Genomic DNA, 27,571 nt, shown 5'->3' with positions numbered 1-27,571 from the left:
GAATGGTATTGTATAAATCGTACCCTTTAGACAAGTTTGCCCATCATTGGCAGCAGCTCATTTCTAAAATGGAAATGAGCATTTGCTTGGTTTGTGATACTATAGCAAACACTCTTCAGTTGCGTTGTATAATCTAATAACCCAGTCATGCAAAAAATGCTGTTCATTTCAGAAATTCCACTCTGTTGGATGCAACAGAAGATGGTTCTTTCTTAATAATGACTTGAGCAGTAGATGTGCAGTCAATTTGATAACAGTAAGACAATTGTCAGAGACTGGTATCACTTGTAAGGGCTACCTTTATTGAGCAAACGTGGTCATCCAGCTGTCTATAGTAACAGATTGTGCAAAAACTCCTACCAGAATGAAACAAAGATTCCTCGGGTCTGTGGGAAGGAGGAATCGTGAGGGTATGCAAACACTTTCTGCCCGTCGCTCTCTTAATAATGGGGGAGAATTCGTAGTGCTCTCAAGTAGTGATGGGGCGTGGACGAGTGCAATATTGCGACAGAAACTGAGTTACTGTCTGAATCAGACCCACAGAGGCACTTCATTAGCTGATTCCCACAAAACTTGGTGGTTCGCTGCATAATAATACACTTCTGAAATATTTATTTCTCGTATGGCACAGTGATATTAGTAGAGTGCTGATTTGGCATCATAATAAAACTACGAATTTCCTTTGAATGTACGTGGTCAGATCTGAAAAACACAGAACCGGGTGGTGTATTCGGGTGTGTGTATGACAGAGGAGGGGACGCTCCTGCTGTTCAATAAAATCAGGTGCACATCCAAAATACATATGCAAAACCGTGTAATACTGTGTTAGCACACAAGCAGAAGCAGGAACAAGGAGGAGGTTTGAAAAGGCGGGTTGGCAGTACGTGCTGTTTACACGGGAACGTCATTGCTGCTGAGCGCCTGTGTGAGGTCACATTTTAAGGGAAAAGACGTAACTGCTTTGCCTAAGGAAGAACGCGCGAGTGACACGAGACCTCAGAGGGATGGAGCTGTGAGCAGGAAGCGCAGGAAGGGTTGCGGTCCGCGGGACTGGTGGGACCTTGGCTTGCTGCTGTGGACAGGGCCATGGGAGAGTTCAGCCAGGAGAAGGCGCCCGTTACCTGGGCAGGGGACGGGGCGGGGGTGGCCTGAGGGCACAGACTGCAGAGCCCTGTGGGAAAGCTGAAATGAGGATCACAGTCCTGGGGAGGAGATGGGCATGTGTTACCAACCAGTTAAATCAGGCCTCAGAAATGCAGAAGGTGGTTACAGGTGGCTCCATGATCTGCATATTGATCCTGTTGAAAACAGGAGACTGAGAAAGTGGAGAAGCCCATTTGAAAAACTTCAGCGCTTTATTAAAGCAGCTTTTCTACTTGTGCCATGCATAAATTAGACGGCTGTAGAGCGGCGGAGCTGTCTCCTTTTTCGTTAACTATATAGGACAAACGCAGCCCATTTAGTAATGCAGGTTTCACAGATTCCTGTAGGACTGTCATTTATAGTTGTTACTTCATTTGGCTACAGAGCTTTATTTGTCCTTTCTAACTCGACACCTGACACAGCTTCCTAAGCCTTGTCTAACACAAGTGCCTAAGCACAGGGGCCCGCGGGGGTGGGGTTTCCTCTGCAGCGAGGAGCTCTGCTCTGCTCTCCCTTCTGTTTTGGTTTTCCGAAGAGCACCGAGACCCTGGAGACTGGAGCGGTGGGTACTTCTGCCTCTAAACCACCCAACTGTTTATCATGCAAGTGCTTTGAGGCACGAGAATGTTATTTACTGTTAGAATGTTATTAAATGCTCTTATTTCAACTCGTTCTGTTACAGAACATGAAAAGCAGCGTTTATGCAAAAGCACAGATTATATGAATTTGCACTTCAAAGTGAAATGGTTTTATAATGAATACGTGAGAGAACTCTCTGCTTTCAAGGATGCGGTGCCTGAATACTCTCTGTAAGTAGTGTAGGGGCATGTCTCTATGTATATAGATACACTACTGAAATTATTCTTACTGCTTTGGGGTAATATTCAGCTGCTGTTTTCATTTTCACCTTTCCTCCTGCAATTGATACATTCAGGCCTCTGCTTTTATATGATCTATCCATAATCTCACTCCTTAATCTGCTGCAGTTTGGCTGATTTGTTGTATGGGATGGGGCCTGTTATCAAAGAAAAATAAAACACAGCTGATGTTTCATTAAAGCAAATAAATGTACATACTTTACAAAATCGGTTCTTATTTTCAGGTGGTTTGAACCATTTGTCATTCAGTGGCTGGATGAAAACGAGGACGTCTCAATGGAATTTCTTCATGGAGCACTAGAAAGAGACAAAAAAGACGGGGTGAGCCTTTACTTTGTAAAGAAGAGAGTAAAGAAAGTATTAAGACAGTTATTTAGTATTACGAAGCCAAACGTACCGTTGGTCCCACGGTATCCTTGTCACACCTCACAAGATGCGCAGTCAGTAACGGTTCTTGAAGATAACCCTGTGGACGAGCTCCGCTGGTTCCATCTGCCCACACTCCCCAGAGACGTCAGTCCATGGCTTCACTGAGCTGATGTGGTACTGATGTCATGAAAGAGAATTTTGTTCTTAAGAGGTTGGAAAGTACTAGAAATGTGTAAAGCCACATTTCTCAGTGTTAGCAGTGAGACTCTTTAATTTCCTTTCTTTCTTTTTAATACTTTTTATGACTCTGCGAAGAATTTCACGTGTAATAAAATCAGTTTATACGGTTTTGATCTCCGAACAAGTATTAACTCATTTGAACGTTTCTCTCTAGTTCCAGAAAACATCGGATCACGCTCTCTTCTCTTGTTCCGTGGTTGATGTCTTCACACAGCTCAACCAAAGCTTTGAGATTATTAGGAAGCTTGAGTGTCCTAATCCAGAAGCACTATCTCATTTAATGAGAAGATTTGCAAAGGTGAATTAAAATCACTGCACCTCAACTAAGCTTCAGAGAGGGTGACATTGTGTTGCCATGTACTTGAGAGCTAAGTAATTCCAGTGTCGTTGAGAATCGATCTCTTCTGCGATCTTTAGAGCCTTAGAAAGATGTGCTGTCTTTGGCTTCAGACTGGTTTTCATCTACTTTGTCAAAATCATTTACTAGTTTGAAGCATTCTAATCTCTCTAAGATTTCATATTTACGTATGCTATACAATCGATTATTAAGCGCTGATTACAGTTCCATTGATGGAGCAATTCAGTGAAATGCAATTATCTCATTATTCGGTGCAAGGGAGGGAGAAGTTGAAGGTATGGCAATAACGTATGGTTGGCAGAAGTCCTTAGGTAGTAGTTCTCATCCATCTGCTGTTGGATAAACTCAGCTTTGTTAGGCCAGCTTTCTGTTTGAATTGTAAGATTTTCTCACAGGACGTAGATTTCCATTATAGTCCTAATGGCTTTAAAAAAGCTTGCATTTACATTTATTCCTGTTCTCCTATTGCAACAGTTTTCCATTGCAAACAAAGTTCCTATTTACGTTATTATTGTAAGGTAAGCCCATATTGCCAGGCTTTAAACAGCGCGCCTTTGGTCTTGTTTCTCCATTATTTGTAGTCTATACATTATAACCCTAGAGGATCTTCTGACCTTGCTACCGTTCCATTAAGTACGGAGCACGTTGCAAGGAGCGGAGCTGTCAATGCCTCTCAGAAACAGTGTGACCAAAACTGAAGTGTCTGTGCCCTGGGCGATTCCATTCCACGCGGAAAAACCCACCAGCTCTTGTGTGGGAATTTGGAAATGTGCTCACGGGATTGCGTGTTTTGTATCTAAAAACATACCATATACTAAACATGGAAGCACCTGTAAAATCGGTACTTTATATAAACCTCATTTTCTGTGTTTTTTAATTATTATATTTGTTTTACATTGTGAAATTAACCATTTAAAAGATTCTTCTCCTCTCCTAGACTATCAACAAAGTGCTTCTTCAGTATGCTGTAATTATTTCAAATTATTTCAGCTCGTATTGTGATAAAGAAGATGTGGTGAGTAAGAAGCGTGTTTTCTTTCTGCCTCAGAAATGATGTATAAGTGACTTAGCGTACTTTTTCAAATGTAATTATTTTTGTCTGTGAGAAAAAGCATGAATGGAGGAAGAGATTTTTGGGTTGCTTTATTTTTTAATAAGGTCAACATGCTTTCATAGCTGCTTACTTTGCTGTGTAAAAGCTGAAATTGGTGGAATTAAGAATTGTAAGTTAAGAATTGTAGTTAATAATTTCAGTATTAAAGTAGAAAAAAAATGCAAGATGATCCGAAACACCCCCTGGTAACAGCCTAATACAGTGGTGCACGTATCTTCATCCTTTGGTTTTTCCAACCAGAAGAAAATACTGTTGTGTTTTCACTTAGCGTTGGCTTGCTGTGTCGCTGTATTCCGCAGAGACTGACGAGGCTCGCTCCCTGCGCAGGGGCGCGGGCAGACTGCCCTGCCCCCACCGCCCGCTCTCGGCTCTTCGTCCCTGCAGCGCTGGGAGGAGAACCGTGCGCTGTTGTGTTGACTCACTGCTTACAAGGGAGCCCCAGTGAAGGACCAGATTGCCATGGACTCAGAAATGAATGAGATATGGGCACTAAAGATGTGGTTAAACAAACCAAGACGTTATCAGTAGCTTAACGTGACTGAGGCAAACTGTTCTTGTAAACCGACTTTTCGATATCACTGATATGCAAAGGCAGTACTGCCAAGGCAGGCAACACTTAGCACTACGTCGCTATGGTTAGTAGTGTGTTGTGCAGATGTGTCAATCTACGAACAGACGAATAACTGCAGCACTGTCCTCATGCTGTTCACTGTGAAGTGCAGCACTGACACAGCTCCCAGTCTGGCCCTGCCCTCTGTAGTGCGAGGCGGTGTCGTAATCTAGGGGTCACCAACACATACACAGTGGTAGAATTCAGAAAGACATTTATTGCAGCTAAATATCAACTATTGGTGGTTCACATGAGCAACATTACAAGAGACTAAACTTATTAAGATATATTCATACATAAAAGGAACAAAACCTGCACATTCTCACATTTGGTGCTCTCTTTGCAGCCCCGTATCTTAATGAACAACATTCAACAATTAAGAGTCCAGCTTGAGAAAATGTTTGAGTCCATGGGAGGAAAGGAGGTGAGTCATAATTGTTTCCTGGTTCATTCAAAGTTCCTTAGAGATCATTAGCACCATGTTTTCAACCCAGTTTCACTTGTGCTTGCAAAGAAAATCAAATTAAAAAAAAAAAAGTCTACAAAAACGATGTAATGTCCTGACAGCACTAGACAGAGTTAACAGCATTTCACAGAAACATGCTAATGATCTGTAAAGTTCAAGCAGCACTGGGTGTTTTGTGTTGTAATCTGCAGTGCCAGCTTTGTTTTACTGTTTGTATTGGACTACGCTTTGCTTTTTTATGTACTGATGTGTTTTGCCTGTATCTGAAAACTCTGTACAATATGTGCCTTGTGCTTTGTCTGTAATGTGTCCTGTCTCTGTCTAATGCCTTTGACTTGCATTCCACTGAGCAGAAGAAAGAAGGAGAGAGATTCTCTTATGAGGTTTGTGATAGTAAGCATCTTTTATTATTCCAGATCATATTTTCTAAGGTTAAGACCAGTCACATTTCCTACTAATTTCCATTGATGCATTTGTGCAATTCCCCGTGATTTAAAATCAAAAAGAGCTATGCCTGGGCATTCAGTTGATACTCTAAATTGAAAAGTTTTACTAGGCAGATAGTGTAAAGTCTTTCGGAATTCCTGACAAAGCTATGAACCGTTTTGCAGTGCACTGTTCAGTACCTGCGGGCCTGCTTGCGGTCAGGATTTGGCGCCGCTTCAGCAAGAGCTGCTGCTCAACAGTCCAGAACGGGCTTGGCTTTATATTTCAGGAGACTTCAAAGTGCCTGAAGCGCTGTCAACAGTAAAGGACATAAACGTGTCCTCCAGTAATCTGCTGATTTGCAACATTTCCTACAAATGTGGTGCAACATGCAACCCTTGGAGAGAATTGAGAGATCCTGTTCTAAAATGCCTTTGTTAGGTACCTTAAGTGCGTCTCTGATAAAATGCAAGAAAAAGGATCTGGAAAATACCTTCAGAGTTTTGTTTGCGTCTCGTTAGGGAAATTTCTTGAAGAAAGGCACATTCATCTTCGATTTTGTGCCACCCCTGTTGAAGTTCTCCTGAAGTGTTTGCCCTCAAGTTGGAATACCTATTGTCCTGGCTATTGCAAGAGCATGAACGCTAACAGCTAATTGACCTCATCGAACTGGTACTTAAAAAACAAAGCCAGCAATAAAATCCGTAAGCAGGTTCCTCGCAGGAATGAAACAGTTTAATTTTTTGCATGTGGAGGGCATAAGAATGCAGGTGGTTTTCAGTGGAATAATGAGACCCATTTCAGTTGGAGCAAAACTAATCCTAAGAAGAATGAAACGCTGTTGATGTCCTCGGTGTCACATTGTGAGCAGCGTGTCTTTCCAGCGGCGCGGTCAGGATACCGCAGGCGAGCCGCGGCTCCCGCTCAAGCAGGGCCGGTGCTCTGGCAGCGCAGGGAGCTCCGCAGCTCCTCTGACACCCAAATAAAGTGGTCTGAGCAACACAGGTTTCTTATTAACTCTCTGCTGCAGCCAAGCAGGGAGCATACCTAAAAAATCATATAAATGAGATCAGCCTGCCTTAATGAAGAGTAGTAAAGTGGGATACAACCCACTGGCTTTCCTTCTTCAAAATCACGTCCTAAATTATGGTCACAGATTATCATAATGTAGAATTTTTGCTTAGATCCTGTTTCTTTCGTACAAAAGTAGTGCATACATTTGCACTGAGCCACTTTTCGTGTCTGACAAGCTGGAAGCTGATAAAAAGGCAAAGACAAAACTGCGTTGCTCTTCACCAGATGGCAGAACAGGCAGGAGTCAGTTACTGCAATTGGCATTTACAATAAACAGGTGGAAAGAAAAAGCAGGTTGGTTGTGTACAACAGCATTACACTGACTGTAGGCAAATCGTGTTTCCTCTCCAGTAAGTTCAGTTACAGCTTTACGTGTAATGCTTAGGAATTCCTATAGGAATCTGTATGTGGTCCTGAAGACTTTGATGGCATGACGGAGGCCGCGGGTTGAGCAGAATAGTCCTGAGGTGTCTGTCTTGGAATCTGTTAAGTCAGAGGCCGAAGCGTTTAAAGAAGTGGCAGCGGAACGCGCGGACTGGGGTTCACTGTACCCCGATGGTCGAGCAGGGCGCGGAGGAGGGGCGATGGCCGTCAGAGGCAAAACCAGCCGCCAACGTGATGGCTCCGAAGTACCTGCATCTTCCCTGGATGTACACAGAACTATTTCTGAACAGAAGTTACCAGGTGGTCCCATTAGGAAACTATAAGCAATTAGACCTGTGGTACTGCAGATAAATGGAATTCAGATTAGAGAGGTTCCATTTAACTCGTGCAAAAGTAATTTGCATCTCTGTAGTTTCCTAGAGAAACATTACCGAATTTGCAGTTGACAAGATTATGTCCATACTAGCACGCATTAAATTACAGCATGGAATTGCTCAATCTAACACGTTATGTCAAAAGCAGCCAAATTCATCAGATCTTTAACGCTCTTCCGAGGCTTGTATGTGTAAAAATGTCACGGTTTTAGACAGGCAGCATTTGGAAACAATGATGTTCAAATACTCCTCATTTCTTTTTCATCTCTTCAGCAAAAGCATTCTCTGCTTCTCTTTAGCATTCAGAAAAAGTCAGACTTCTAATTATCTATTTAATAATCCGTAATTAGCAGATCTTGTGAAAGATTTCTCAGCATGTTCTGTTGGGGGTGAAAATAAAATCTATTATTTAAGAAGGCGGTAAAATAACAGCAATATTTATGAACCTAAGAAAGCCAAGCAAATTAAGAATTGGAATAAAAGTATAATTAACATGTTAACAGGTTAATAGCATTTCCACTACTAAAACAAGTTTGCTCTTTAGAAAGTCCAGATGTTGACAGCTGAGCAGCCTACCCGTGCACTGCAGGACAGCCCGCCCGTGCCGCGAGCTGCGAGCGGAGCACAAGAAGCCAAGGGATAAGTGGTGTTTCTCTCGTTCGATTCTTAGATCAGATATGGCACATTAATGAAACTTGTTTTTTCCCCTGACAATAGTCTGCTCAGGTGTGTGGGGAGAGGTTTCTTACATTTTTCTGAAGAATTGTTCAGGCATGTGGTTTTTTGGGGTTTTTTGTCCTCATCAAACCCTGTGGAACAGCTGAGACTTGAAGAACTGTAGATACTTGATTTTCATAGCTGCGTATCCCCTCGTGACATCCTCTGAGACGCTGACCAGCGTTGGGGCTTCGTCCCGTTTCCGAGCTGTCCCTCGGCCGGCCGCAAGGCAGGGTGGCAGCGGGCCGGGCCCCTGCAGCGCCCCGCCTGACCACGGCCGGGTGCCGAGATCCCTGCAGCTGAGCTGCTTGTGTCCGCTTCCTTACACTGCTGCTGGTAGCAGCGGCGTGAAGAATTGCAGGTTGCATTTACCCGGGTTCTTGTACACCTCCCAGAATAACTCTGCGCTCTCCAGAAACAGACTGGCTCATGCAACAGAGATGGGCGTTTTCATCGTTACTGCCTTGCTCGCAAGCAGTCTCAGCCGAGCCAGGCGTGCTGAGGACTGTCCCTTGTGGTCTCTGGAAAGCCTGATAGACGAATTAACCTCGTCGTCACTGACTTGCGTCACTGGGAAGCTTTCCTCGCTAACATGGTGCTTGGAGAGCCGCGAGTTGCGGTCTCAGTGTGAGCGTTGGGATGTCAACACGCGCAGGTCTTGCAGCTTGCAGCTTCATTAGGCCGTTTGCACATTGCTACAGTGCATTTCCCACACAGTGCTTCCCTGAGAACAAGCAAACCTGGTATGAAATGTGTTAGCAGGAGTGGTTCAAACAATTGCTGAAATAATAAATCCTTCTAAAGCACAGATGAAATTCCTTTTTGAGCTTCTTGTTTCAAAACGGTGATGTTTTTGTGTAGGGTAGTCGTGTTGTGAATTGCAACCTGTTAGAATATTTAGGAGGGAGACGGTAACCCTTCCTGAGCTGACTCAGCTCCACTGCACAAGACCATCCTAAAACTATCTTTGTGAAGTCCCCCCAGAATTTCATAGTATAGAACCATCATTTTTTAATTTGAAAGAGAATGCATAGCAAATAAACAAGTGGCCAATATCAACAGAGCGCCTTTTTGATTCAATATCTGTGCATGGATCCCATCCCTGTAAATGTAAAACCATATTTCTCCCCTGCATTCTCGTTTTCCCATGTTTAGAAAACCCGTATCGGAGGTACCGCAGCTGTTCTCCCTGCGCATCAGAACGTGTTGCGCTGTGCTTGAATTAGGGATGTCCTCGTGGGCTTTAAAACACAAGTACTGAAATGCAGTGGGTTCCCCTCCCTCATGCCGCGTCAGTGGAAGCAGCATGGAAAGCCTTCAAACCACCTTTTCTAGTGCTGGCTGTTCTACTTTTACACTGCATTAATGGGAATATGGAAACATCTTCAACACAAATCACAAAAAATACCAACTGTGCTGAAACCTATGAACGTAATTAAAAGCCAAAAGCATCTGCAGTATGATTAGCACAAACACTAGCGTCTCACACATCCTTCTCCTGGTATGCCCTGTGAGTGTGAGTAACATCTGCCCGATAACGGCAGCTCTGTTCTGTGACTGCCAACCCAATTTGCACCATTCCACAGAAAGCCATTGTTTAATGGCATAGTTTTGGTTTCTAACAGTATAATTCTTCACTATTATAATAAAATGTTTTCCTTTAAATGCAAATTGGATATTTAGGCCTACTAAAGCAATCCTGTGTTGTAACAGGTGTTTCCACAGTTGGTTTTCCATAGTGCAGTGCATCATTGCATACAATTCCTCATTCATCAGTTGCAGTGGAAACCCCAAAACATATTGTATAGGTGAAGATTACGCTACTTATCTCTTTGCAGTTGGACCCTGAAGCTAGCGTCGTTCTGAAGGAGCTGCAGGTGAAACTTAGCAACGTATTGGATGAACTCAGCCTAACATACGCTACAAGGTAAGAAGCCTATTTTACTGCAAACCTCAGAGAAACATTCCTGTTCCAAAATGTACCTCGTTGATTGAGTCCGGGTGGGTGTCTGGATGTGTGCAGGTGCAGCGTGCCTCTGCCCCGATGACGTGGTGTGTATTTGAGTGTGCATGTGAGCGTGTGTGTTCAGACTCTGAAGTACACGGCAGTAACTTCACTGCAAAGAAACGGAAGATGTTATGGGGGCACGAACGGGCTGCAGCAGCGAGGCCAATGGCTTCCCTTTCTGCTTTGGGAAAACAAAAAGTGCTGGTTTGTTCTTGCCTGATGCTGTTACACTTGTACCGCTTTTTCTGAGCGGCCTGCTTCAAGCAGGGATGTCTGCCTGTGTCGGGCCTGCTTCAGACAGCCGTGGGAACGGCCGCCTTTGGTCATCCGCTTGCCTGTGGCTCTGCCAAACTCGTCTGCTGAGCCTTACTCTCCAAATCCTTCATTAAGCAGAGTGCACGCTGCAGGCTCGAATGAGTGTGGTGCTGTGCCAGCAGGGCCTGCGCTGTAAGAAGCTGCAAGTTAATTTTACCTCAAATTAGAATGGAATCTAAGAAAGAGGGATTAGTGCCGTGGTGGTGTGCATCAGGCGAAGTCTGTAGCTGCTTTTTTAATCCATCCTTGAACTGTCTTCCCAGGGCTTCTTTCTGAATGAGCCAGCTGGGTTTCTGCAAAGGAAAAGCAGGGACCGCTCGGTTCAGGGCTGCTTCACACAGCCAGGATGTTCCTCATGGGTCGGGTTATTGCGGGGGTTCGTGGGGTTAAAGGTGTCAGAAAGGCGGCTGATGTCAAGGAAAGCCAGTGTGTCCTCCTGGCTTTCCTGGCAGTGACTGGTGCTGAGGATTTCTGTGAGCAGCATCAATAGCAGCTTCATGTTCATTTTATCCAGGGCTTCGACGTGTAGGTAATTGCACATCCAGGTGTACTTGGAAAAGTTTCCCACTTTCCCAGTGTTTTCACATGGGAATCTGCATTCTCTTTTTATGCTTGGCTGTGTAGCTGGAACAGCTTACTGCCTAATTACGATTTTCAGTCTGTAGCACACGCAGTATCTTGTGTTTGTGAACTTTCCATCTTTGCAGAAAACATTTAAATCTTGTTAAAGAACCTGATGCAAAAATGATAAATATTGCTTTCTTTCCCAGAATTTTCTCATTCTCTCTTTTTTCCCCCATCCTGTAGTTTCCAGTTTATTATTGAAGATTGTGTAAGGCAAATGAGCAATGAGCTGAATCAAATGAGAGGCAATGGGAATGCAGCAGCTAATAAGAACAGTGCGGCCATTGATGCTGAGATTGTGCTTCGACCTCTCATGGATTTCCTGGACAAAACGTAAGCGTGGCAGGGAATGGGCAAATGCTCCATTAATGCACTTCGTAAGATTTGACTATTTTTGCACCACTGTCAAGTGCGGTGTCCGGATTCCGAGTGTGGAAATAATTACCTGCTTTAGCTGTAATTTTTTACCAAAAATATTTATTGATAATATTGCAAAATAACTAAGCTATTGAGAAATCCTTCCTGGTAAAGTTAAACCATAATGGCCATTAATGTGAGCATATGGTGATACAGCACCTCTGAAGTCTTAATGCTACGTTTGCAGACTGATTTGTGTTTTGGTTTTATTTCCAGCCTAAGTGTCTCTGCAAAGATCTGTGAGAAGACGGTTCTGAAACGCGTTTTAAAAGAGCTGTGGAAGTTAGTCCTGAACAAAATAGAGAAACAGATTGTGCTTCCACCTCTGACGGACCAAACGGTAAGTGTCCCAGCTCACACAGTGTACGGGTCTGTAACAAATACTGTGCTTTATGAGCTGGTGGAAACCTGAGCCAGTAACGTTCCAGCTCATCACAGGACCGTGGCCAGCACTTCATTCACTGGATTTGTTCATACTCGCTGTAATGCTCTGGTTTACTATGCATACTTAGAAACAGCTCTCTTTCAATGAATGTGTCAAATTTCTATTTCTGAGACATTTCATTTGCGTTTCAAACATTTTTGTGCAAATTTAATCTGCAGATACAGAAGCAGCATCCAGGCTGGGTAAGTGCCTCTCCTGTCAGGTGTGGGGTGTCCATGAGCTGCGCGCAGGATCACTTGTTGCGCTCTGACTCACGTGCTTCAGAGTTATGGGGTTTTCTGTCGCTTTTTTTACTTGGTTGCCCATAATGCAGAATTACCTGTCAAAGACCTGGACAATAGCACAATGTGGTTCAGTTAGTTAAGATAGTAAATCATTTTTTTAAACATTCCCCTGAAGAGTTTGAATATAGACCTCTACTTTTTACCACAGTGGAAATAACCTTTGAAATCCAGGCACTCAGAACTGCCAAGAGCTGCTGAACTGCCAAGTAACTGCACTAGTAATTCTATTTCTTGGAGTAATTGTAATAAAAAAGGTGAGCATGGAATTTCAGCAGCCTTCTGTTTCTCGAAGACAAACACGTAGGCAGTGGACTTTGCTATCAGGATTTGGCAATTGTAAAATGCTGTTTTAACTTCGTAACACTTCGTTATCTTCTCTTTACAAAACAGCTTTGGGTGCTGTTACGCCGGGTTCCTCACCTGAGCATTTCACTGTAGACAGTTGAGCTTTTGCAGGTTCCTCAGGGCCGCTCGCGTTCCATGATGGTTATTGATATTGGCATAGTACCTGAGAGCTATGGTTATGGACAGATCTCTCATTGACACACTGTATGACAACAGCCCCAGCCTTAGCTTAAAAATACTAAACACAAAATGAGATGGCAGACGGGAGCACACAAAACCAGTCAACAGAATGTGCGCTATGTGTGTCGAGTGTGGGACACTGGAGGGAATCGTGCTGCAGGCATTCAGCTACTTGGCCTTAGCAACTGAATGAAAGTATGTCTCATGTGTAACTGAAATTTGTATTTAGCTTTGCAAAACAGTGATTTTGGCTAACGTCCTAGCAGAAAATAACATCATGTCATAAAAAACAAACACCGTGTAGAGAGGCTGTTTCCTGAATTTTCAATGTGATTACAGGGGCCCCAGATGATATTCAGTGCCGCCAAAGATCTTGGACAGCTATCAAAACTGAAGGTAATGGAGCCAAATAAAGCAGTGAATGGCTTGCTGTAATGAAGAAAATAGATGAAGTGTTAGTGACTGTGAGGCCAAGCTTCGCGTCGCGTTCTTGTGCTTGTTTACTACCTAAGACTGATTGTTCATAGGTGAGTAATGTGATACAGCGCAGACTGTATGCTTAACTGGTAACGCGATCACGAGATGCCCATTGGAGACGCCCTTCCCATGTTGCACAGATAGGCCCTGTAAGCACTGAACCTCACCAGAACACGTCACGTTCCCTTCTAGGATGGGAATACCAGCCCTTTTTTTCTGCTTATTCTTTATGGTATGTAATGAAACATACAACGTACTTCTACAGTTACCTCCCCAGCACTGCATTACTGAAGTCCTTAGTGCGCTCGATGGAGGGTTCAGACAGCTGATACCGAGCTCAGCTCGTCAATTCTGCCATTAAGATTTCAGATTCGTGCAGAAATGCAGTAATTTGTGCTTCTATGAGTAATTGATAAGTTTGCTGGGGGACTTAAAATGTTGCCTAAATAAATCAGTGGATGCTTATTTTAGACAAAGATTTCACAAGAATGTAGTCACTTTATGACTCTATTAAGCTTATGTTCTAATAGGAAACACTTTTATTTTAAACAAACATTAATTAAACAGTCAGGTTTATTTATAACATTGTTTCAGTATCACCTAATAAAATTATTTTAACTTAAAATGTAACCTTTTCCCTGTCCTCCAGAACAGAGAAGTAATATATCCTACAAAAAGAAACAAAGCAACACAGATATTCACTATTAAACATTGGTTCTTTTTCCCTACAATCTATGTTTTTAAGAAACAACATGATCGCTTTAGGTTATAATTTGTTGTGAAAAAATTGGAAGTTGAATTGATCCCCATTAATGGTAGGGGCTCGGGGGCACTTGGCAGTTTGGTTTGTGTGTTTCTCCAGGAACAGGCGGAGCGCAGCGCTGCCTCCTGTTCCGCAGCCGCTGCAGCCCCGTCCTGCTTTGCAGGAGCACGTGATCCGGGAGGAAGCCAGGAGCCTGACGCTGCGGCAGTGCGCCGTCATGGACGTGGCCCTCGCTACCATCAAGGTGCGGCTTGCTCTGGTTGTCTGTTCTGTGCTGGAATGACCGAGAACACGATTGGCGTAAACAATAGATTCTAAAATAGAATTGTCCTTTAGAAGCATGAAGATCCCTTTAATATGTCGAGAACCATTTGATCCTCAGCTGCTTGCGTTGCTTGAAAGCGAATATCTAATTGTCTTCTTGCAGGAAAGTTAGAAATGTTATTCTGCCAGTTGCAGACAGGACAGTGCAGCATCTCCTGAAGGAGGAGGTGGCCACAGCTCATCTGGTTCTTGTGCTCCTCGCAGGCTGAGTCCTTGTGCCGCGGCCGGGCTGAGTCCTCGTGCTGCAGGCTGAGTCCTTGTGCCGCGGCCGGGCTGAGTCCTCGTGCCGCGGCCGGGCTGAGTCCTTGTGCCGCGGCCGGGCTGAGTCCTTGTGCCGCGGCCGGGCTGAGCCCTCGTGCTGCGGCCGGGCTGAGTCCTCGTGCTGCGGCCGGGCTGAGCCCTCGTGCTGCGGCCGGGCTGAGTCCTCGTGCTGCGGCCGGGCTGAGCCCTCGTGCTGCAGGCTGAGCCCTCGTGCCGCGGCCGGGCTGAGTCCTCGTGCCGCGGCCGGGCTGAGTCCTCGTGCCGCGGCCGGGCTGAGTCCTTGTGCCGCGGCCGGGCTGAGCCCTCGTGCCGCGGCCGGGCTGAGCCCTCGTGCCGCGGCCGGGCTGAGCCCTCGTGCTGCGGCCGGGCTGAGCCCTCGTGCCGCGGCCGGGCTGAGCCCTCGTGCCGCGGCCGGGCTGAGCCCTCGTGCCGCGGCCGGGCTGAGCCCTCGTGCTGCGGCCGGGCTGAGCCCTCGTGCCGCGGCCGGGCTGAGCCCTCGTGCCGCGGCCGGGCTGAGCCCTCGTGCTGCGGCCGGGCTGAGCCCTCGTGCTGCGGCCGGGCTGAGCCCTCGTGCTGCGGCCGGGCTGAGTCCTCGTGCTGCGGCCGGGCTGAGCCCTCGTGCCGCGGCCGGGCTGAGCCCTCGTGCTGCAGGCTGAGCCCTCGTGCCGCGGCCGGGCTGAGCCCTCGTGCTGCAGGCTGAGCCCTCGCCGTGCTGCAGCGTGGCCTCGTTTCTTGTACAAACAAGACACTGAGCCCGAAAAGTGCGGTTATTCAAAGCGGCACTTGCCTGCAAACATGTATGATGTGGATTTTTATAGCACATGCATGACATGGGTTTTTATAGCACACCAGAAAACAGGGCTTTTAATACCATGCATCAATTACTGTGTACTATTTTAAATTCTATGTCCAGCTGAATTTGTCAGCTATATTTCATTTGGAATTCACCACCTAATTTACTGTCACTCCTACATAATTCGATTTAATTTAAAGATGCCATTTAATTATTCTACACATTGGTCCCTTTTCAGCGAAAACAAGAAAATCCCATTCATTGCACACCTGTTAAAAACACTTCCGAATAAATTAATTTTTATGCATTACCAACATTGTCTTGATGCAGATGTTGGTAATGTGTAAAAATACTCTAGAAAATCTTAGCATTGCAGTAAATGTTTTACATTAGAGTTTAAAGGAGCCACAATCCATCCAACCTTACCTGGTGCTAATCGCATTTCTAGAAATACCAATGAGTTTGTTGGTTATTGATAAAGTAACGCTGAAAGGATTAGGCCGCAGGGCAGCTGAAATGTTCTGAAAACTTTGTTTTCTCTTCCCCTCCTCTTATGGTTACTGCATTATGCTCCGAAATGTAAAGTGATCAACAATGTCCTTTTTTTGGATTAAAAACTAGAGAATTTTGTACAGTCCTCACAGACTGGATTTCTGAAGTCAAAAGAAATCATTAGTGAATAAGATTAAATGTATTTAACAGTCCTTTTCACTTTGGCCTGGGTCTTTTCTTGATGTAAACAACTGGAAAGGAATCAGTGTATAGAATGAGCAGCATTTTATCTCCGTGCAGCACATTCATGAACCGAGCAAAGCAATGCTCTCTGAAAAGCCTGACTTCACCGTGTAAGCTCTGCTTACACCATACGGCAAAACCTGTTTGTCCCAAATGCTAAGCAAAGAGCCTCGATGATGCAGAAATGGGACTTGGGTGCGAAGTGCTCCACGGGCAGGACCAGCCATCATGAGCACCAAAATAACCATTCTGCTCTCTTCTCCAGCGCCACTAGAACGCTGACGTGTGGAAGCAGCTCTGCGCGGTGCGATGGCAGTTCTCTCACCGCTGTAATCGCCAATCTAGCCACACGCGCTGGGTGTTAAATACTTGTCTGTCTGTAACTGGATAACTCGCCTCTCTGAACAGCCGTGCTGGTGTTGTTTCAGCAATACTTCCACGCTGGAGGAAGTGGCCTGAAGAAGGGTTTCCTGGAGAAGAGCCCAGACCTGCAGTCCTTGAAATACGCCCTGAGCCTTTACACGCAAACCACTGACGCCCTGATAAAGAAGTTCATAGACACCCAGACGTCTCAGAGTAAGTGACCTATAATAGACAAATAAGTGCGTCAAATGATGTTTTAAGTGTTCTAAACGGTTGGTTGCCAGTCACATTCTCCAAACACTGTGGTACTTTAGAGTTTACTGTCACAGATTTGCCCCTGTGATGTTACCCTGTACCAAGTGCTGTTGTCAACCAGTGGAGCTTGTCCGAGGGCAGTGAGTTCATCAGCTTGTCACCTACCAGGAGGAATAGTTCCTATAGCTGTATACGAACACCGAATATCTGGGTTATCTATAGGAGCACTCCACACGCAAACAGGGCAGTAGAGGCCATATCAGTGTGTATTATAATTGCAGAAACAGAGTAAATTCTTAGAGTTCATTGGCAGCTCTAGGTACTTTCAGAGCTGGAGGATATTAGTTACTAATTACAAGTAAGGCATATGTCATGATTTTTGTAGTTAAGGTTTCCTGTGGGGATTAAGAACAAAAAGCTTTGAGCAGCATGTCCCTAAGGCAGTCACTGGTTCCACGATACGGAACACACACTTCTCTAGCAGGTGGTCTGCGGATTCAAGAGGAACAGGGGGTTCTGTAGACTAAAATGCAGCAGAACTCCTTTGTAAGTCCTGAAACAGAAACCTGGGTTTTCCGATTCCCATCAGGACTCAGTCCGAGGTCTGCGTGTTTCCGCTGCGCACCGTGGGATGCCTGTGCTTGCACACCAGTTCTATCAGAACTGTAGGAAAACAAGAAAAGCCTGCCAGCACTTGATCCATTTTAATACTCACCCACAAATGTACAAGTTGTAGAGCAGCATGCTCTTCTGCAAACAACATTGTTTGGTGGCAAAACATTACAATTTTACATACAACTCATTATAAACTGCTAACTAAATTAATTTCACTTACCTGAAGTTCACATTCAGTATTAACCAGAAGGTGTCCGGGTGATTCTGCAGCGCCTGTTGTAAGCACATTGTTCTGGATCACAGTCTTCTTCATTTTCAACCATACACTACTGTTAGCACTGCCAAGAGCCATTTTGTGGAGCAGGTCAGCTTTAGCATCTCTAAAATGGACACCGACGTAGAGCTGAAGTCAGTTTAGGGAACAGAACGGTGTTTCAGACCCTGAGTGACTCCCATCTTCCGCAGCATTTCAGAGCCTGACTTGTATCTTACACACTAATTGTGACTGATGCCTCTGCAAAGAGCACATAAAGCACCGCCAGGCGAGTCTCAGAGCGTCCGTGCACCATTACCAAGCAGGTGCCCCGAGGCTCCGACCTGCGGTTGATTGTTTCCTCGGGACACGCTCCGCTCTGAACTGTCACTTCCAGATTGGACACTCCTGTAAAAGTGATTTTTTTTCCTCCTCTAAATTCAGTTGCAGGACACAATTTTGGCACAAATGTAGACTGTGATATGGATTGTTCTCAACATCTTTAGTGACCGTACCACTGTTCTGCGTGCTCCAGTCATGTCAAGCGTGGATCGGTTGTAGAACAGTCGCTCAGCTGCAGGACCTGGGGCTCGGTGCTGCCTGGCTAACACACACCACAGCTGGCTAACAGCTGGATGGGATGGAAGCCAGCACAGAATATCATCAAGGAAAGCTCCAAATGACCATGTATTAGTATATTTATGTATTTATACAAGTTCTCAACCTACATCAACTCCAGACAAGAAAGTCGGATTTCAGTTCAGGCAGGATGAGTTAATTTTAACTAAACTTGAGCCAAATTCAACCACAGTTTCACAATCAAGACAGAACTATAAAGGACGACCTCTTACTGTATGTCTGCATTTCAGAGAAGGGGAAACAGAACAGTGAAGTAAAACTACATCCATATCTGTGGGTCCCACTCTATGGTATATTTGCCTTACTGTTAATGCTCTGACCAGTCCTGGTGATGCTTCTCAGAATTCATTCCTTAAAAATGAGAATTTTCAGCCTAGCAGTCACCTATTGATTGAATTAAGTTATACATTCACCTTTTAGAGTACTTTAAAGGATAAAAACATTGAAAGGAGATTTATAGCTGTGATTTATTTTAGCAACTCTCTTAAATCTTCAGTAATTTCATAAAGTAGAGCGTGTGTTGTGAATGGCTGCATTTGATTATCATCAGCTCTAATAACATTTGGATTAATATGATTTTAGTTTTAACAAACAACGTAAAAAAGACCACTTCAAACATTAGTGTTCTGAATTTGCTCTCATTCATTACCACTAATATCTACAAAGTAAATACCATCTAAAGTAGTTACTTATTGGAAATAGAGAAATACATTCACAGTAGCTTAGTTCCATAAATACCACCACAGAATGCTGTTGTTATGGTAAGGTGTACGATACAGCCATCCATAGTGGCAGGGCTGCGATGTACGTTTCAGCTTGCGGTGCCTCAGCAGGAAGATGAGCGCTCGCGCTGCAGTTCCGCTTCGCCTGTCAACGGCCGTAGGAAAGGCCGTTCCCTGCCATCAGCTGATGTTCAGTGCAGTTCTTCATTCTTATGGTGGGCAACTGAAAGGAAAAAAGGGAAGAAGCATCTGAAAACAGTAAAATATAGTAAGCAGAATGTAAAATATTCACCTAATGAGAATGAGTAGCTGTAACAGTTACTCCATACTCACCTTGTGAAGCCACCAGCACGAGGGAGGGAAATGACATGATCAAAGTGAAGGTGAACTCAAAGCCAGAGCTGCGCTCCATGTTCTCCTGCAACCCAACGGCACGAGGCAAAGCAGAACCTCATCATCTTCTTAAATAGATGGAACCAGGTTCAGGCACTGAACTTACAGTTAACTTGGCGAACAGCAAACGCACCATTGTTTTCGCGAGCAGATCGATGACATCGGACTATGGGAAATAGAAGTTGTTTGGCAGCTCTTGTAAGTGAAAAAGCAACTTGTTTTTCCTGGTCTTTCACATGTCAGAATTGTTGTATTATTTACTGTCATATTTTGAAAGCTGTGCCTGTTCTATTATGAACTTTAAGTCCTACAGAGCATTTCCAGTTCTCTCATAACCTACACTGCAGACAGAATTTTGCTCAAGAAATAATTCCCACTTCATCCACTCTAGTTTGAAATTGAGGTCACGATCATGTGTTACACAACCTTACTTCAAGAAAGAAAATAAACAGAGCCGCCTTAGAAGCTGCAGAAGGCAGCACACAATTGCAGGGAATTGATAGTAACGAACAACAGAAAACAACAACAAATAAACTTGCAGAATTAAAGCCAATATAGGTATTCTAGCATAGGCTAATATCAAAATCAATGCGTTCAAAAGAGTGGCAGAAAATAACCATTTGAAAAGTTCACGTATTGAAAAGACTGCTGGTGAAGTGTAACTTGTAGCACTTTGTCTGTGCCAGCGCAGAACTTTAGTACTTGGCTTAGACTTCAGCCCCAGCAAAGGATTCATCAATAGCAATACAGAGATGACTTCCCAAATGTGGGCTTGCGAGAAGGTGTCTGGGCTGCACATGCAAACGAAGTCTGACCGAACCACCAAGTGTTACACCTCAGGATACAAACACAATGACAACTGGAACGCGAGGTTCCAAATGAAAGGGGGTTTTATTTTACTGAGGCACTTCACATAGACATTTGCACTTGCAAGGTGCAAATCACTTATGACTCTGTAACTGATTCCCACTTAAATGTGAAGTGTGTGTCAGAAATTCGCAGTGTACATGACAGAAAATAGCACTTACTTACCTTCTTTCATTGTCTGTTTCTCTGGATGTGTAGAGAAGCCAGGTGTGCTAATCTCCTCATTATTATTTCAGGTCACAGCACTAATAATACCGTGGGTGAGATATCCATACAGGTGGACATTTCTACACATCCTGGAACCGGCGAGCATAAAGTCACTGTAAAAGGTAAGGTTCAAATAGCTCATTTGAAAAGAAAGCAACTACAGAGTGCAAAACCCCAAAGCACTACATCATAAGTAAACCATACCAGTAATGAAATAACAGTGTTAAGTATTATAGGACTTGTAAATCCCTGAGCGTGGCTCACGTGATTAGGGCTGTACTTTTTCCTTGCTCATCAGCAGAAGGTAAGCTGATGTGGCAAGTAATTTACTACAAGAAGTCATGGAATTATAAATTCAAATGTGCCAATTACACTTCTGAATTAATTGCATATCCTTTGATTTTCCAGAAGCTGTAGCAAAGCTGGGTAGTGAATGATTGCATCAAGACTTTAAAAGTTAAATTGTTAACAAAATGTCTTTGTTTTGCACAACCTGAATTGCAGAGGAAACCCACTATCATTTATATTAGTATAAGCTATTTTTTTAATTACAGTGAATGTAGCAGACCAAAGAGCTGTTAATGTGAAGCATTTGTAAGGTACATGTGTATATTTGCTACTGTTGTAACTGAAACCAGTGGGACATGGCACAGAGAACAGGCAGCGCTCCTTGCAGGCGTGCTGGGGATTGCACCCTGCGGCAGAGCTCTCCGGTCACCTTTCGCTGGCTAGACGAAGCCATATGGACAGTTGTTTGGACCTCTTCCAATGCAACTGTATTGAACTTCTTTGCTTTTATTTATTTATAGTTGTAGCAATTAACAAACTAAACTGGCAAACGACAGCCATGTTCCGGCCGTTTGTGGAAGTTTGCATATTAGGTCCTAACCTCAGTGACAAGAAAAGAAAACACGGAACCAAGACGAAGAGCAACACCTGGTCACCAAAATACAATGAAACTTTCCAATTGTAAGTCTTTTTTTGTCTGTTATTTGCACATTGTATGCAATTTGTCAGAATTTTTTGCAGTTTAACTGGCAAGAACATGACAAAACATCCCAAGGCCTCTATACATATCAGATGGACACAACTTCAAAATTATTTAGTAACTTGTATCTTTGTTTTATATTAATGACAACACCAAGCTTTCAGTGTTACAAAAGCTAGTTAAAATGTACAACTCATTTCCGTGCACAGGAATAACTGTTCATGTACCAAATGAATCTATTTGCCCCAGTAGTTACCTGGACTGAAGCCTTAATTATTTCTGCGAGATAGCTCGGCTTTTCTGACTGTTGAGCTATCTAGGTATGTAAAGGGTTGTACACGTGTTAATAGTATTATTATTAATCCCTAAGGCACTAAGGATTATTCAGCTGATGGCAGTCGGTACTCCCGACAGCCCCTTTCCCTGCCCGCGCCCCGGCCCCGTAACAGGCGGAGCCTTTTCCTCCCCGCGCCCCGGCCAGGGCGCCGTGCCCTGCCGCGGGCTGCCCTGTTCCTGCCGTTCACTGAAAGGCGTGGTTGCTTATGACGGCTGCGGCACCATTCTAGGTGCTTTCCAGGAAAGGTAAGAGTGTTCGTTTCAGCCGGTGAGCGAATGGTGAATTACCGTTTCTGTTCAGGTCAGTGGGCAACAGAGGCTACATCACCAGTAGCATCTGAACAGTTAACTGTGTAGATGGATCTACAAAAACTAAACTATTACTGTCACTTGAATTTTTACAAGGTTTCTAGAGTAAGTTCATTCCTCAGGGGAATTAAACCGAACTGCTTGTCCTAAATCCACATTTTTAATCCATGCAGCATCTTGAGTAGCGAAGACAAGCCAGGAGCCTACGAACTGCACCTGTCCGTGAAGGATTACTGCTTTGCGCGGGAGGACCGCGTGATCGGGATGACCGTCATCCAGCTGCAGAGCGTGGCAGAGAAGGGCAGCTGTGCCTCCTGGTACCCCCTGCTGAGGAACGTCTCTGTGGATGAAACCGGGCTGACGATTCTCAGAATACTTTCTCAGAGGAACAATGATGAAGTTGCTAGAGAGTTTGTAAGACTTAAATCAGAAACACGATCTGCTGAAGAAACGGCCTAAAATACCCAAGCGATGCAAGATTGTCGCCGCCAAGAACTTAGATCCAGTGCTGTCGTCTGAGTAGTGCATGCATGTGCAAATCTGTGGGAATGTTTAACCATGTTTTCAGTGTTCGCCAGTACTTCTGTACTATATTTGCAAGGTATGTCAAGGAGCTGTACATCTTTTATACATATTTTGGTCTTTGGTAAAGTAATTGTCCCAATGAAGTGCCAAAACTAAGATTAAGAGTCTATGTTTCATCATATCTTTTCAAATGTTGATTTCACCTCATCACAATTCCTTTATTTTTTAACCGTTATTAATAAATCATTAGCTTTTTTAAATTAATTAGTAGGTTGTCTCTGTTAAACTACTGTGCTGCTTATTCTAAATTAAGTTACCTCCCTCACTGTTATTTTAAAAATACGTACCTAGTTTTCTTCAAACTGTCATTTATGCAAGCCTCATTTTCGGTGTCTTACAGATAACTTTTTCTATCATTACTACAGATGCAGTTACTTATAGAAAGTGTTTGTAATTTTATAATTAACAGTATAAAGTAATGATTTTTGCATAAAAACTGAAAAAGGATGGGAATATTTTATGCTAATCTTTTTCCAACCTTTCATAACTATCACTGTGAAGAAATGCTGTTAAAGTTCTCAAGAAGCTGTGCTTATCAGAGTTTGTTACTGATGTTTGATATCTCAAGATAACTTTGTTCTCAAAACTGCCAAGGTAATACCATATTTGTATTAAAAGAGTCAGTACCCGCAGGAAAAGACGGCGGCGCAGTGCAGCACGCGCGCTCTTAAGTCGTTCTAAATGATCGGTGCTGTACAAGGGCTCGTGGTCTGAACAGGAGATGCCGCTTGGGGGTTGTTTGTAGAGGCTGTTTGCGAAGAGAAGAGATGCTGTTAGCGTCTTCACTCAGTTAGTACCGTTGCTTTACATACTTAGCTGTGACATCAGTTAAGTGCTTTATTTCTTATTTATTTTTTTTAGAAAAGTTAACCGTTTGTACTTATGCAACATTACTATGTATTGCACTAAAGCAAACTCTGTGTTCTGTAAATATATTTAGTGAGAAATTGTAAAATAAAGTATGAAGAAACTGCTTTCTAGTTTTGTTATTGATGTACCTATAGGTTTTACATGCATGTGAAGTCCATGAAGCGGGTTTACAATACAGCTTTATCATGTATCAAAGGATGATTTCCAGTGTCTAACATCTGGCTCTTTCATAAGTGTTAGAGTTGATACGTCAGCCTCCTAAAAATCTATGATGAGGAATGCACATATACATAATATAATGTTCTGTAATAATACACTTATTTGTCATTGGTTTTGATTAAAAGTGTTTCTAATAACACAGGTTGGAGTTTTGATCTTGGCTTCGGGAAAAACGAAATAAGAGGGATGGAGGGGACATACGTGGCGTGTTGATGCCAGTCTTGAAATGCTGGACAGGACTCCACACAGGTAAACCGGGTTCTCTCCAGGGTACCCTCTGCGAGACATTTACATGGGACTTCAAGGACGTCTTTCAACACCTCAGTCCTCTTCCTTGAATAAAAGTAGAAAGTGGATTTGCCAGAAGTGGATTTAGAGAAGATCTGCACAGCCTTAGAGCGCTAAAAACACTTCACTGAGACCACAGCAGGGAGAATCAGACCAAGGTACCTTACTGGTGTGCGTCCTGCAGACCGCGCTGCGCCGCAGAGCGCCGTACAGCACAGGGACGTTCCAACGGGGACGTGTTAGCTCGGCGCTTCAGAAAGCCGCTCCTCCCTGTGAAATGTTGTGCTGGTAATGTCACATTTCAAAACGTCATTCATTAATATAGACATGAAGTGACAAAAAGAATGCACCTTTAACAATACCTACTAAATAGAGGTTTTGTGCAACTGTGAACTTGTGCAGCTTCTTCACAGGCATTTTCATTTACAAAGAGGTCATTTACACAAGCCTAGTTAACAGAAGTATTCCACACTGCAAAGGAGAGTTAATTCCAAGAAGTTTTATAAGTCATTGTATTTGTTTACCTGTAAATAAAGAAGTCATTTGCACAACTTATTCACATCAGCTGTTAACAGGAATGGTTGGCCATTATAAATCTCATGTTTAAAGGAGAAGCTGAGTTGCTGCTGTATTTTACTGTCACACTTCCAGAACAGACACGTGGGCAGACAAACCTGCTCTCAGTGAAGTCAGGGGGAGCTCTGTCCAGCGGCTGCTCTTCGGTCATTTAAGTCAAGCTGAGCAATTTAGTTTGAGTTACTGTAACCATTCAGGACATGGTTTTCCAGTTCACAGGCTGAATGGAACTTTGAAACTCATCAAAAGATGAGCTTAATCAGAGTCATACATCAGAGGGAGCTGAACTCCTCCTCCGAGTGCTGTACGTGTTCTCATGAACAGATGTCAGCGTCAACACGGTTTGCATCACGGGTACAGGTTTGTACAAGAAACGGGAGGAAGGTGCCAAATGCCTCCCCAGGATCCCCGAGTAACTTGGGTTGGAAGGGGCCTCTGGAGACCATCTGGTCCCCTCCTGTTCAGCGCTGGGCCCACGAGAACAGGCTGGTACCATGGGGAACAGCAAAATCAGATGGACCTTCGGGTTTTGCACCTTCAGGTAGATGCAGTTAGGCTGACAGACTGATTCTAACGAATAGCCCACCCATGGCTGTGACATATGGCAAACAGTTCTTACGAACAGTCGCTTCCATGGCTCTACAGCCAACTTGAGGTTGAGTGACCCCCTAACAAAATCAGCATCATGGGCTTTTAATAGTGGTAATTACAAAAATCTGTACAAAGTCTCTGTATGAAGATCTTTCATTATGAAATCAAGATGTAAAAAATTTAGACTATGGCTGAGTTTATGGATTAATCATTATCGTTAATGTTAATCAAGAATATAATAATTATTTTGATTTTAAGCTCTCCATTAATTCATAGCTGTCCAAAAGCAGCTCTAAATGGTACATCTAACTTCTCACACTATTTTATGGTCAGAAAGGGACTGCGCAGGATTTGCCTGTAGAGCCCGTTGTCCTTTCTGCACGCCTTTTGCGCTCTGTGATTAATGCGTGATGATCTGCAAGGTGCAATCAGCTGGAAAGTTACCGCATTAATGTATATAAAAGAAAGACTTATGTCTAAGTTCTTCTGTCTTATGGAAATTGAGACAAAAATGTTCTGTATCAAATGTGCACAACAGGAGAGGAAAGTCCTGATATATGAACCTGCAGATCTTGGTGGATAATAATCCAGTATTTTTAAACCAAGTATCAGTTTCCCTGAGCAAGAAAAACCGGACTCGAACTTCCGGAGTCAACACCAACACGAGTCTCTGGGCCACATACAGACCGTACACGCAGCACAGTTCCATATGGAAAGCCATCCCGTCAATCAGTGCGGAAAACATGCCAACTAGTCAAATGGGAGAGAGTATCTTTAACTCCAAGAGATTATCAACAGAATTGCTTGAGAAGCTTACAGAAGAGAAATAATAAAATGTTCACTGTTTCATCTATTTTAGTAGTTTTCATTGATATTCTCATGCTAACGACTGTATAAATCGAATTTGTAGGCAAATACTGAAAACAGAAGAATAATTTAGCATTACTGCATTAATCTGAATTAAGTACCCATTTCTTACAAATCCCTTGAAAACTAAAGGAAAGAGCTGAACAAATACGTGGAAACATTAAATTATGGTATTAAATTAAATTTAGCTAGCAGGCACCAAATGAAGGTAAATGGATTCGTGTTATTTCTAGCATACAACTGGGCAAATGTCGGAAAGGATTCCGTTGTCACAGCTTATTTTGATGGTATTTTCATATCATTGTGCTTGCCCTTTGGCATCGCATTTACCTGATCGACTCGTACAACCAGAATTCCTAGAAACGAAGTTTCAGAAAACAAATTATTTTAGCAATTAGAATCAAGAGACAGGATGCAGACATGAGACTGTGACTAATAGGCAGAACTTGGATGCTACAAAAAGATGTCACTAGAAGTATTTTTTGAAATAAAGAAAAATTAAAGCACATACCTGGAGAATATCCGCTGCCTTTTCTGTGCTACTGTGAATAAACACACGCTCTGCAGATTATATGTCAATCTGTAAATGATGAATCTACAAAACCTAATTTGAAGACAAACTCAATCAAGAAGAAAATGAACAAAAAGGTATTTTCAAACACGTTGTGTAGCTGAAAATGAGCTTACCCAGACTGCTCCTAAATGACTCTTGGGCTATGGCCCTTCTGGAATAATTCATGAGCTTACCTAGACTGCTCCTAAGTGACTCACGGCCTGTGATCATTCTGGAATAATTCACGTTCAGGTTTCAAAGACTGCAGCAATTAAAGCTGGAAACGCTTCCCTGCGAATTTAGCTAAATAAATTAATCACTACAGAATACAAAATAACAAGCGGGCATACTATATAGTTTGTAGTGAAAGCCATGAAAATGTCACAGATTAATTTCCAACTAAAAAAATACAAGATAATCTGAAAAGGTAATGCAAGGAAGAGACAGAAGTCTGCTTTTTACTGTTCTTCTGTTGCTTATTTCTATTGCAGCACTGCGGGTATAGCAGTAACTGCAGCACAGTGCCAGGCTGCACTGGCTCGGGGTCTCACATAGGTTAACGGCTATCTTTCTAGTTTTTCAGAGCAGTGCCGGAGTCCCAGGCCAAGAGGACAACCCAGAGAGCGCTGCGGGCCGTAGCACCGGCTCACTGAGCGGCTCACAGCTCTGCTCTGTAACCTGCGCCTATACTGGGTTTGGACTAAATGCACCATGGAGAAAACATACTGAGACTGGCAAACACAGCTGACTTCACCGGAGCTGTAACAGAGCATACGCGGGCAACAGTCAGACAGCCCGTCTCCCTTCGCCGGACACACGAGCCCGGGCTGCCCGTTCCGCTCCGGGTTCAGCAGCTCCTGGCGGTCGCGGGCGGCCCCGACTCGGCCTGGTGAACAGGCCGCCTCATCGCTGCGGTCAGTAACGTTCACCCATTTAAGCAGGAAGCTGTTT

General features: G+C 43.8%; 1 protein-coding gene across 5 annotated transcripts in view; it reads left to right on the top strand.

The window, feature by feature from the left end:
• Positions 1 to 23,630, top strand: part of UNC13C (unc-13 homolog C) — a 90,758-nt gene extending 67,128 nt beyond the window's left edge. For 3 of the 5 annotated variants that reach the window (XM_065076365.1, XM_065076366.1, XM_065076369.1), the window contains 15 exons: positions 1,826 to 1,952; positions 2,246 to 2,342; positions 2,785 to 2,928; positions 3,926 to 4,003; positions 5,059 to 5,136; positions 5,532 to 5,561; positions 9,992 to 10,080; positions 11,284 to 11,433; positions 11,734 to 11,857; positions 13,111 to 13,167; positions 14,175 to 14,255; positions 16,553 to 16,700; positions 20,468 to 20,560; positions 21,248 to 21,407; positions 22,245 to 23,630. In XM_065076365.1, coding sequence (XP_064932437.1) covers positions 1,826 to 1,952; positions 2,246 to 2,342; positions 2,785 to 2,928; positions 3,926 to 4,003; positions 5,059 to 5,136; positions 5,532 to 5,561; positions 9,992 to 10,080; positions 11,284 to 11,433; positions 11,734 to 11,857; positions 13,111 to 13,167; positions 14,175 to 14,255; positions 16,553 to 16,700; positions 20,468 to 20,560; positions 21,248 to 21,407; positions 22,245 to 22,530 — 1,742 coding nt within the window. In that variant the 3' untranslated portion in view covers positions 22,531 to 23,630. The remainder of the gene's footprint in view (positions 1 to 1,825; positions 1,953 to 2,245; positions 2,343 to 2,784; positions 2,929 to 3,925; positions 4,004 to 5,058; positions 5,137 to 5,531; positions 5,562 to 9,991; positions 10,081 to 11,283; positions 11,434 to 11,733; positions 11,858 to 13,110; positions 13,168 to 14,174; positions 14,256 to 16,552; positions 16,701 to 20,467; positions 20,561 to 21,247; positions 21,408 to 22,244) is intronic. The other 2 variants (XM_065076367.1, XM_065076368.1) reach the window with 1 other exon arrangement.
• Positions 23,631 to 27,571: the final 3,941 nt, after the last annotated feature.

This window comes from Columba livia, chromosome 11 (assembly GCF_036013475.1).
Source record: "Columba livia isolate bColLiv1 breed racing homer chromosome 11, bColLiv1.pat.W.v2, whole genome shotgun sequence".
In the NCBI taxonomy this organism is placed as follows: Eukaryota; Metazoa; Chordata; class Aves; order Columbiformes; family Columbidae; genus Columba; species Columba livia.
This window is presented reverse-complemented; position numbering and strand designations above follow the sequence as displayed.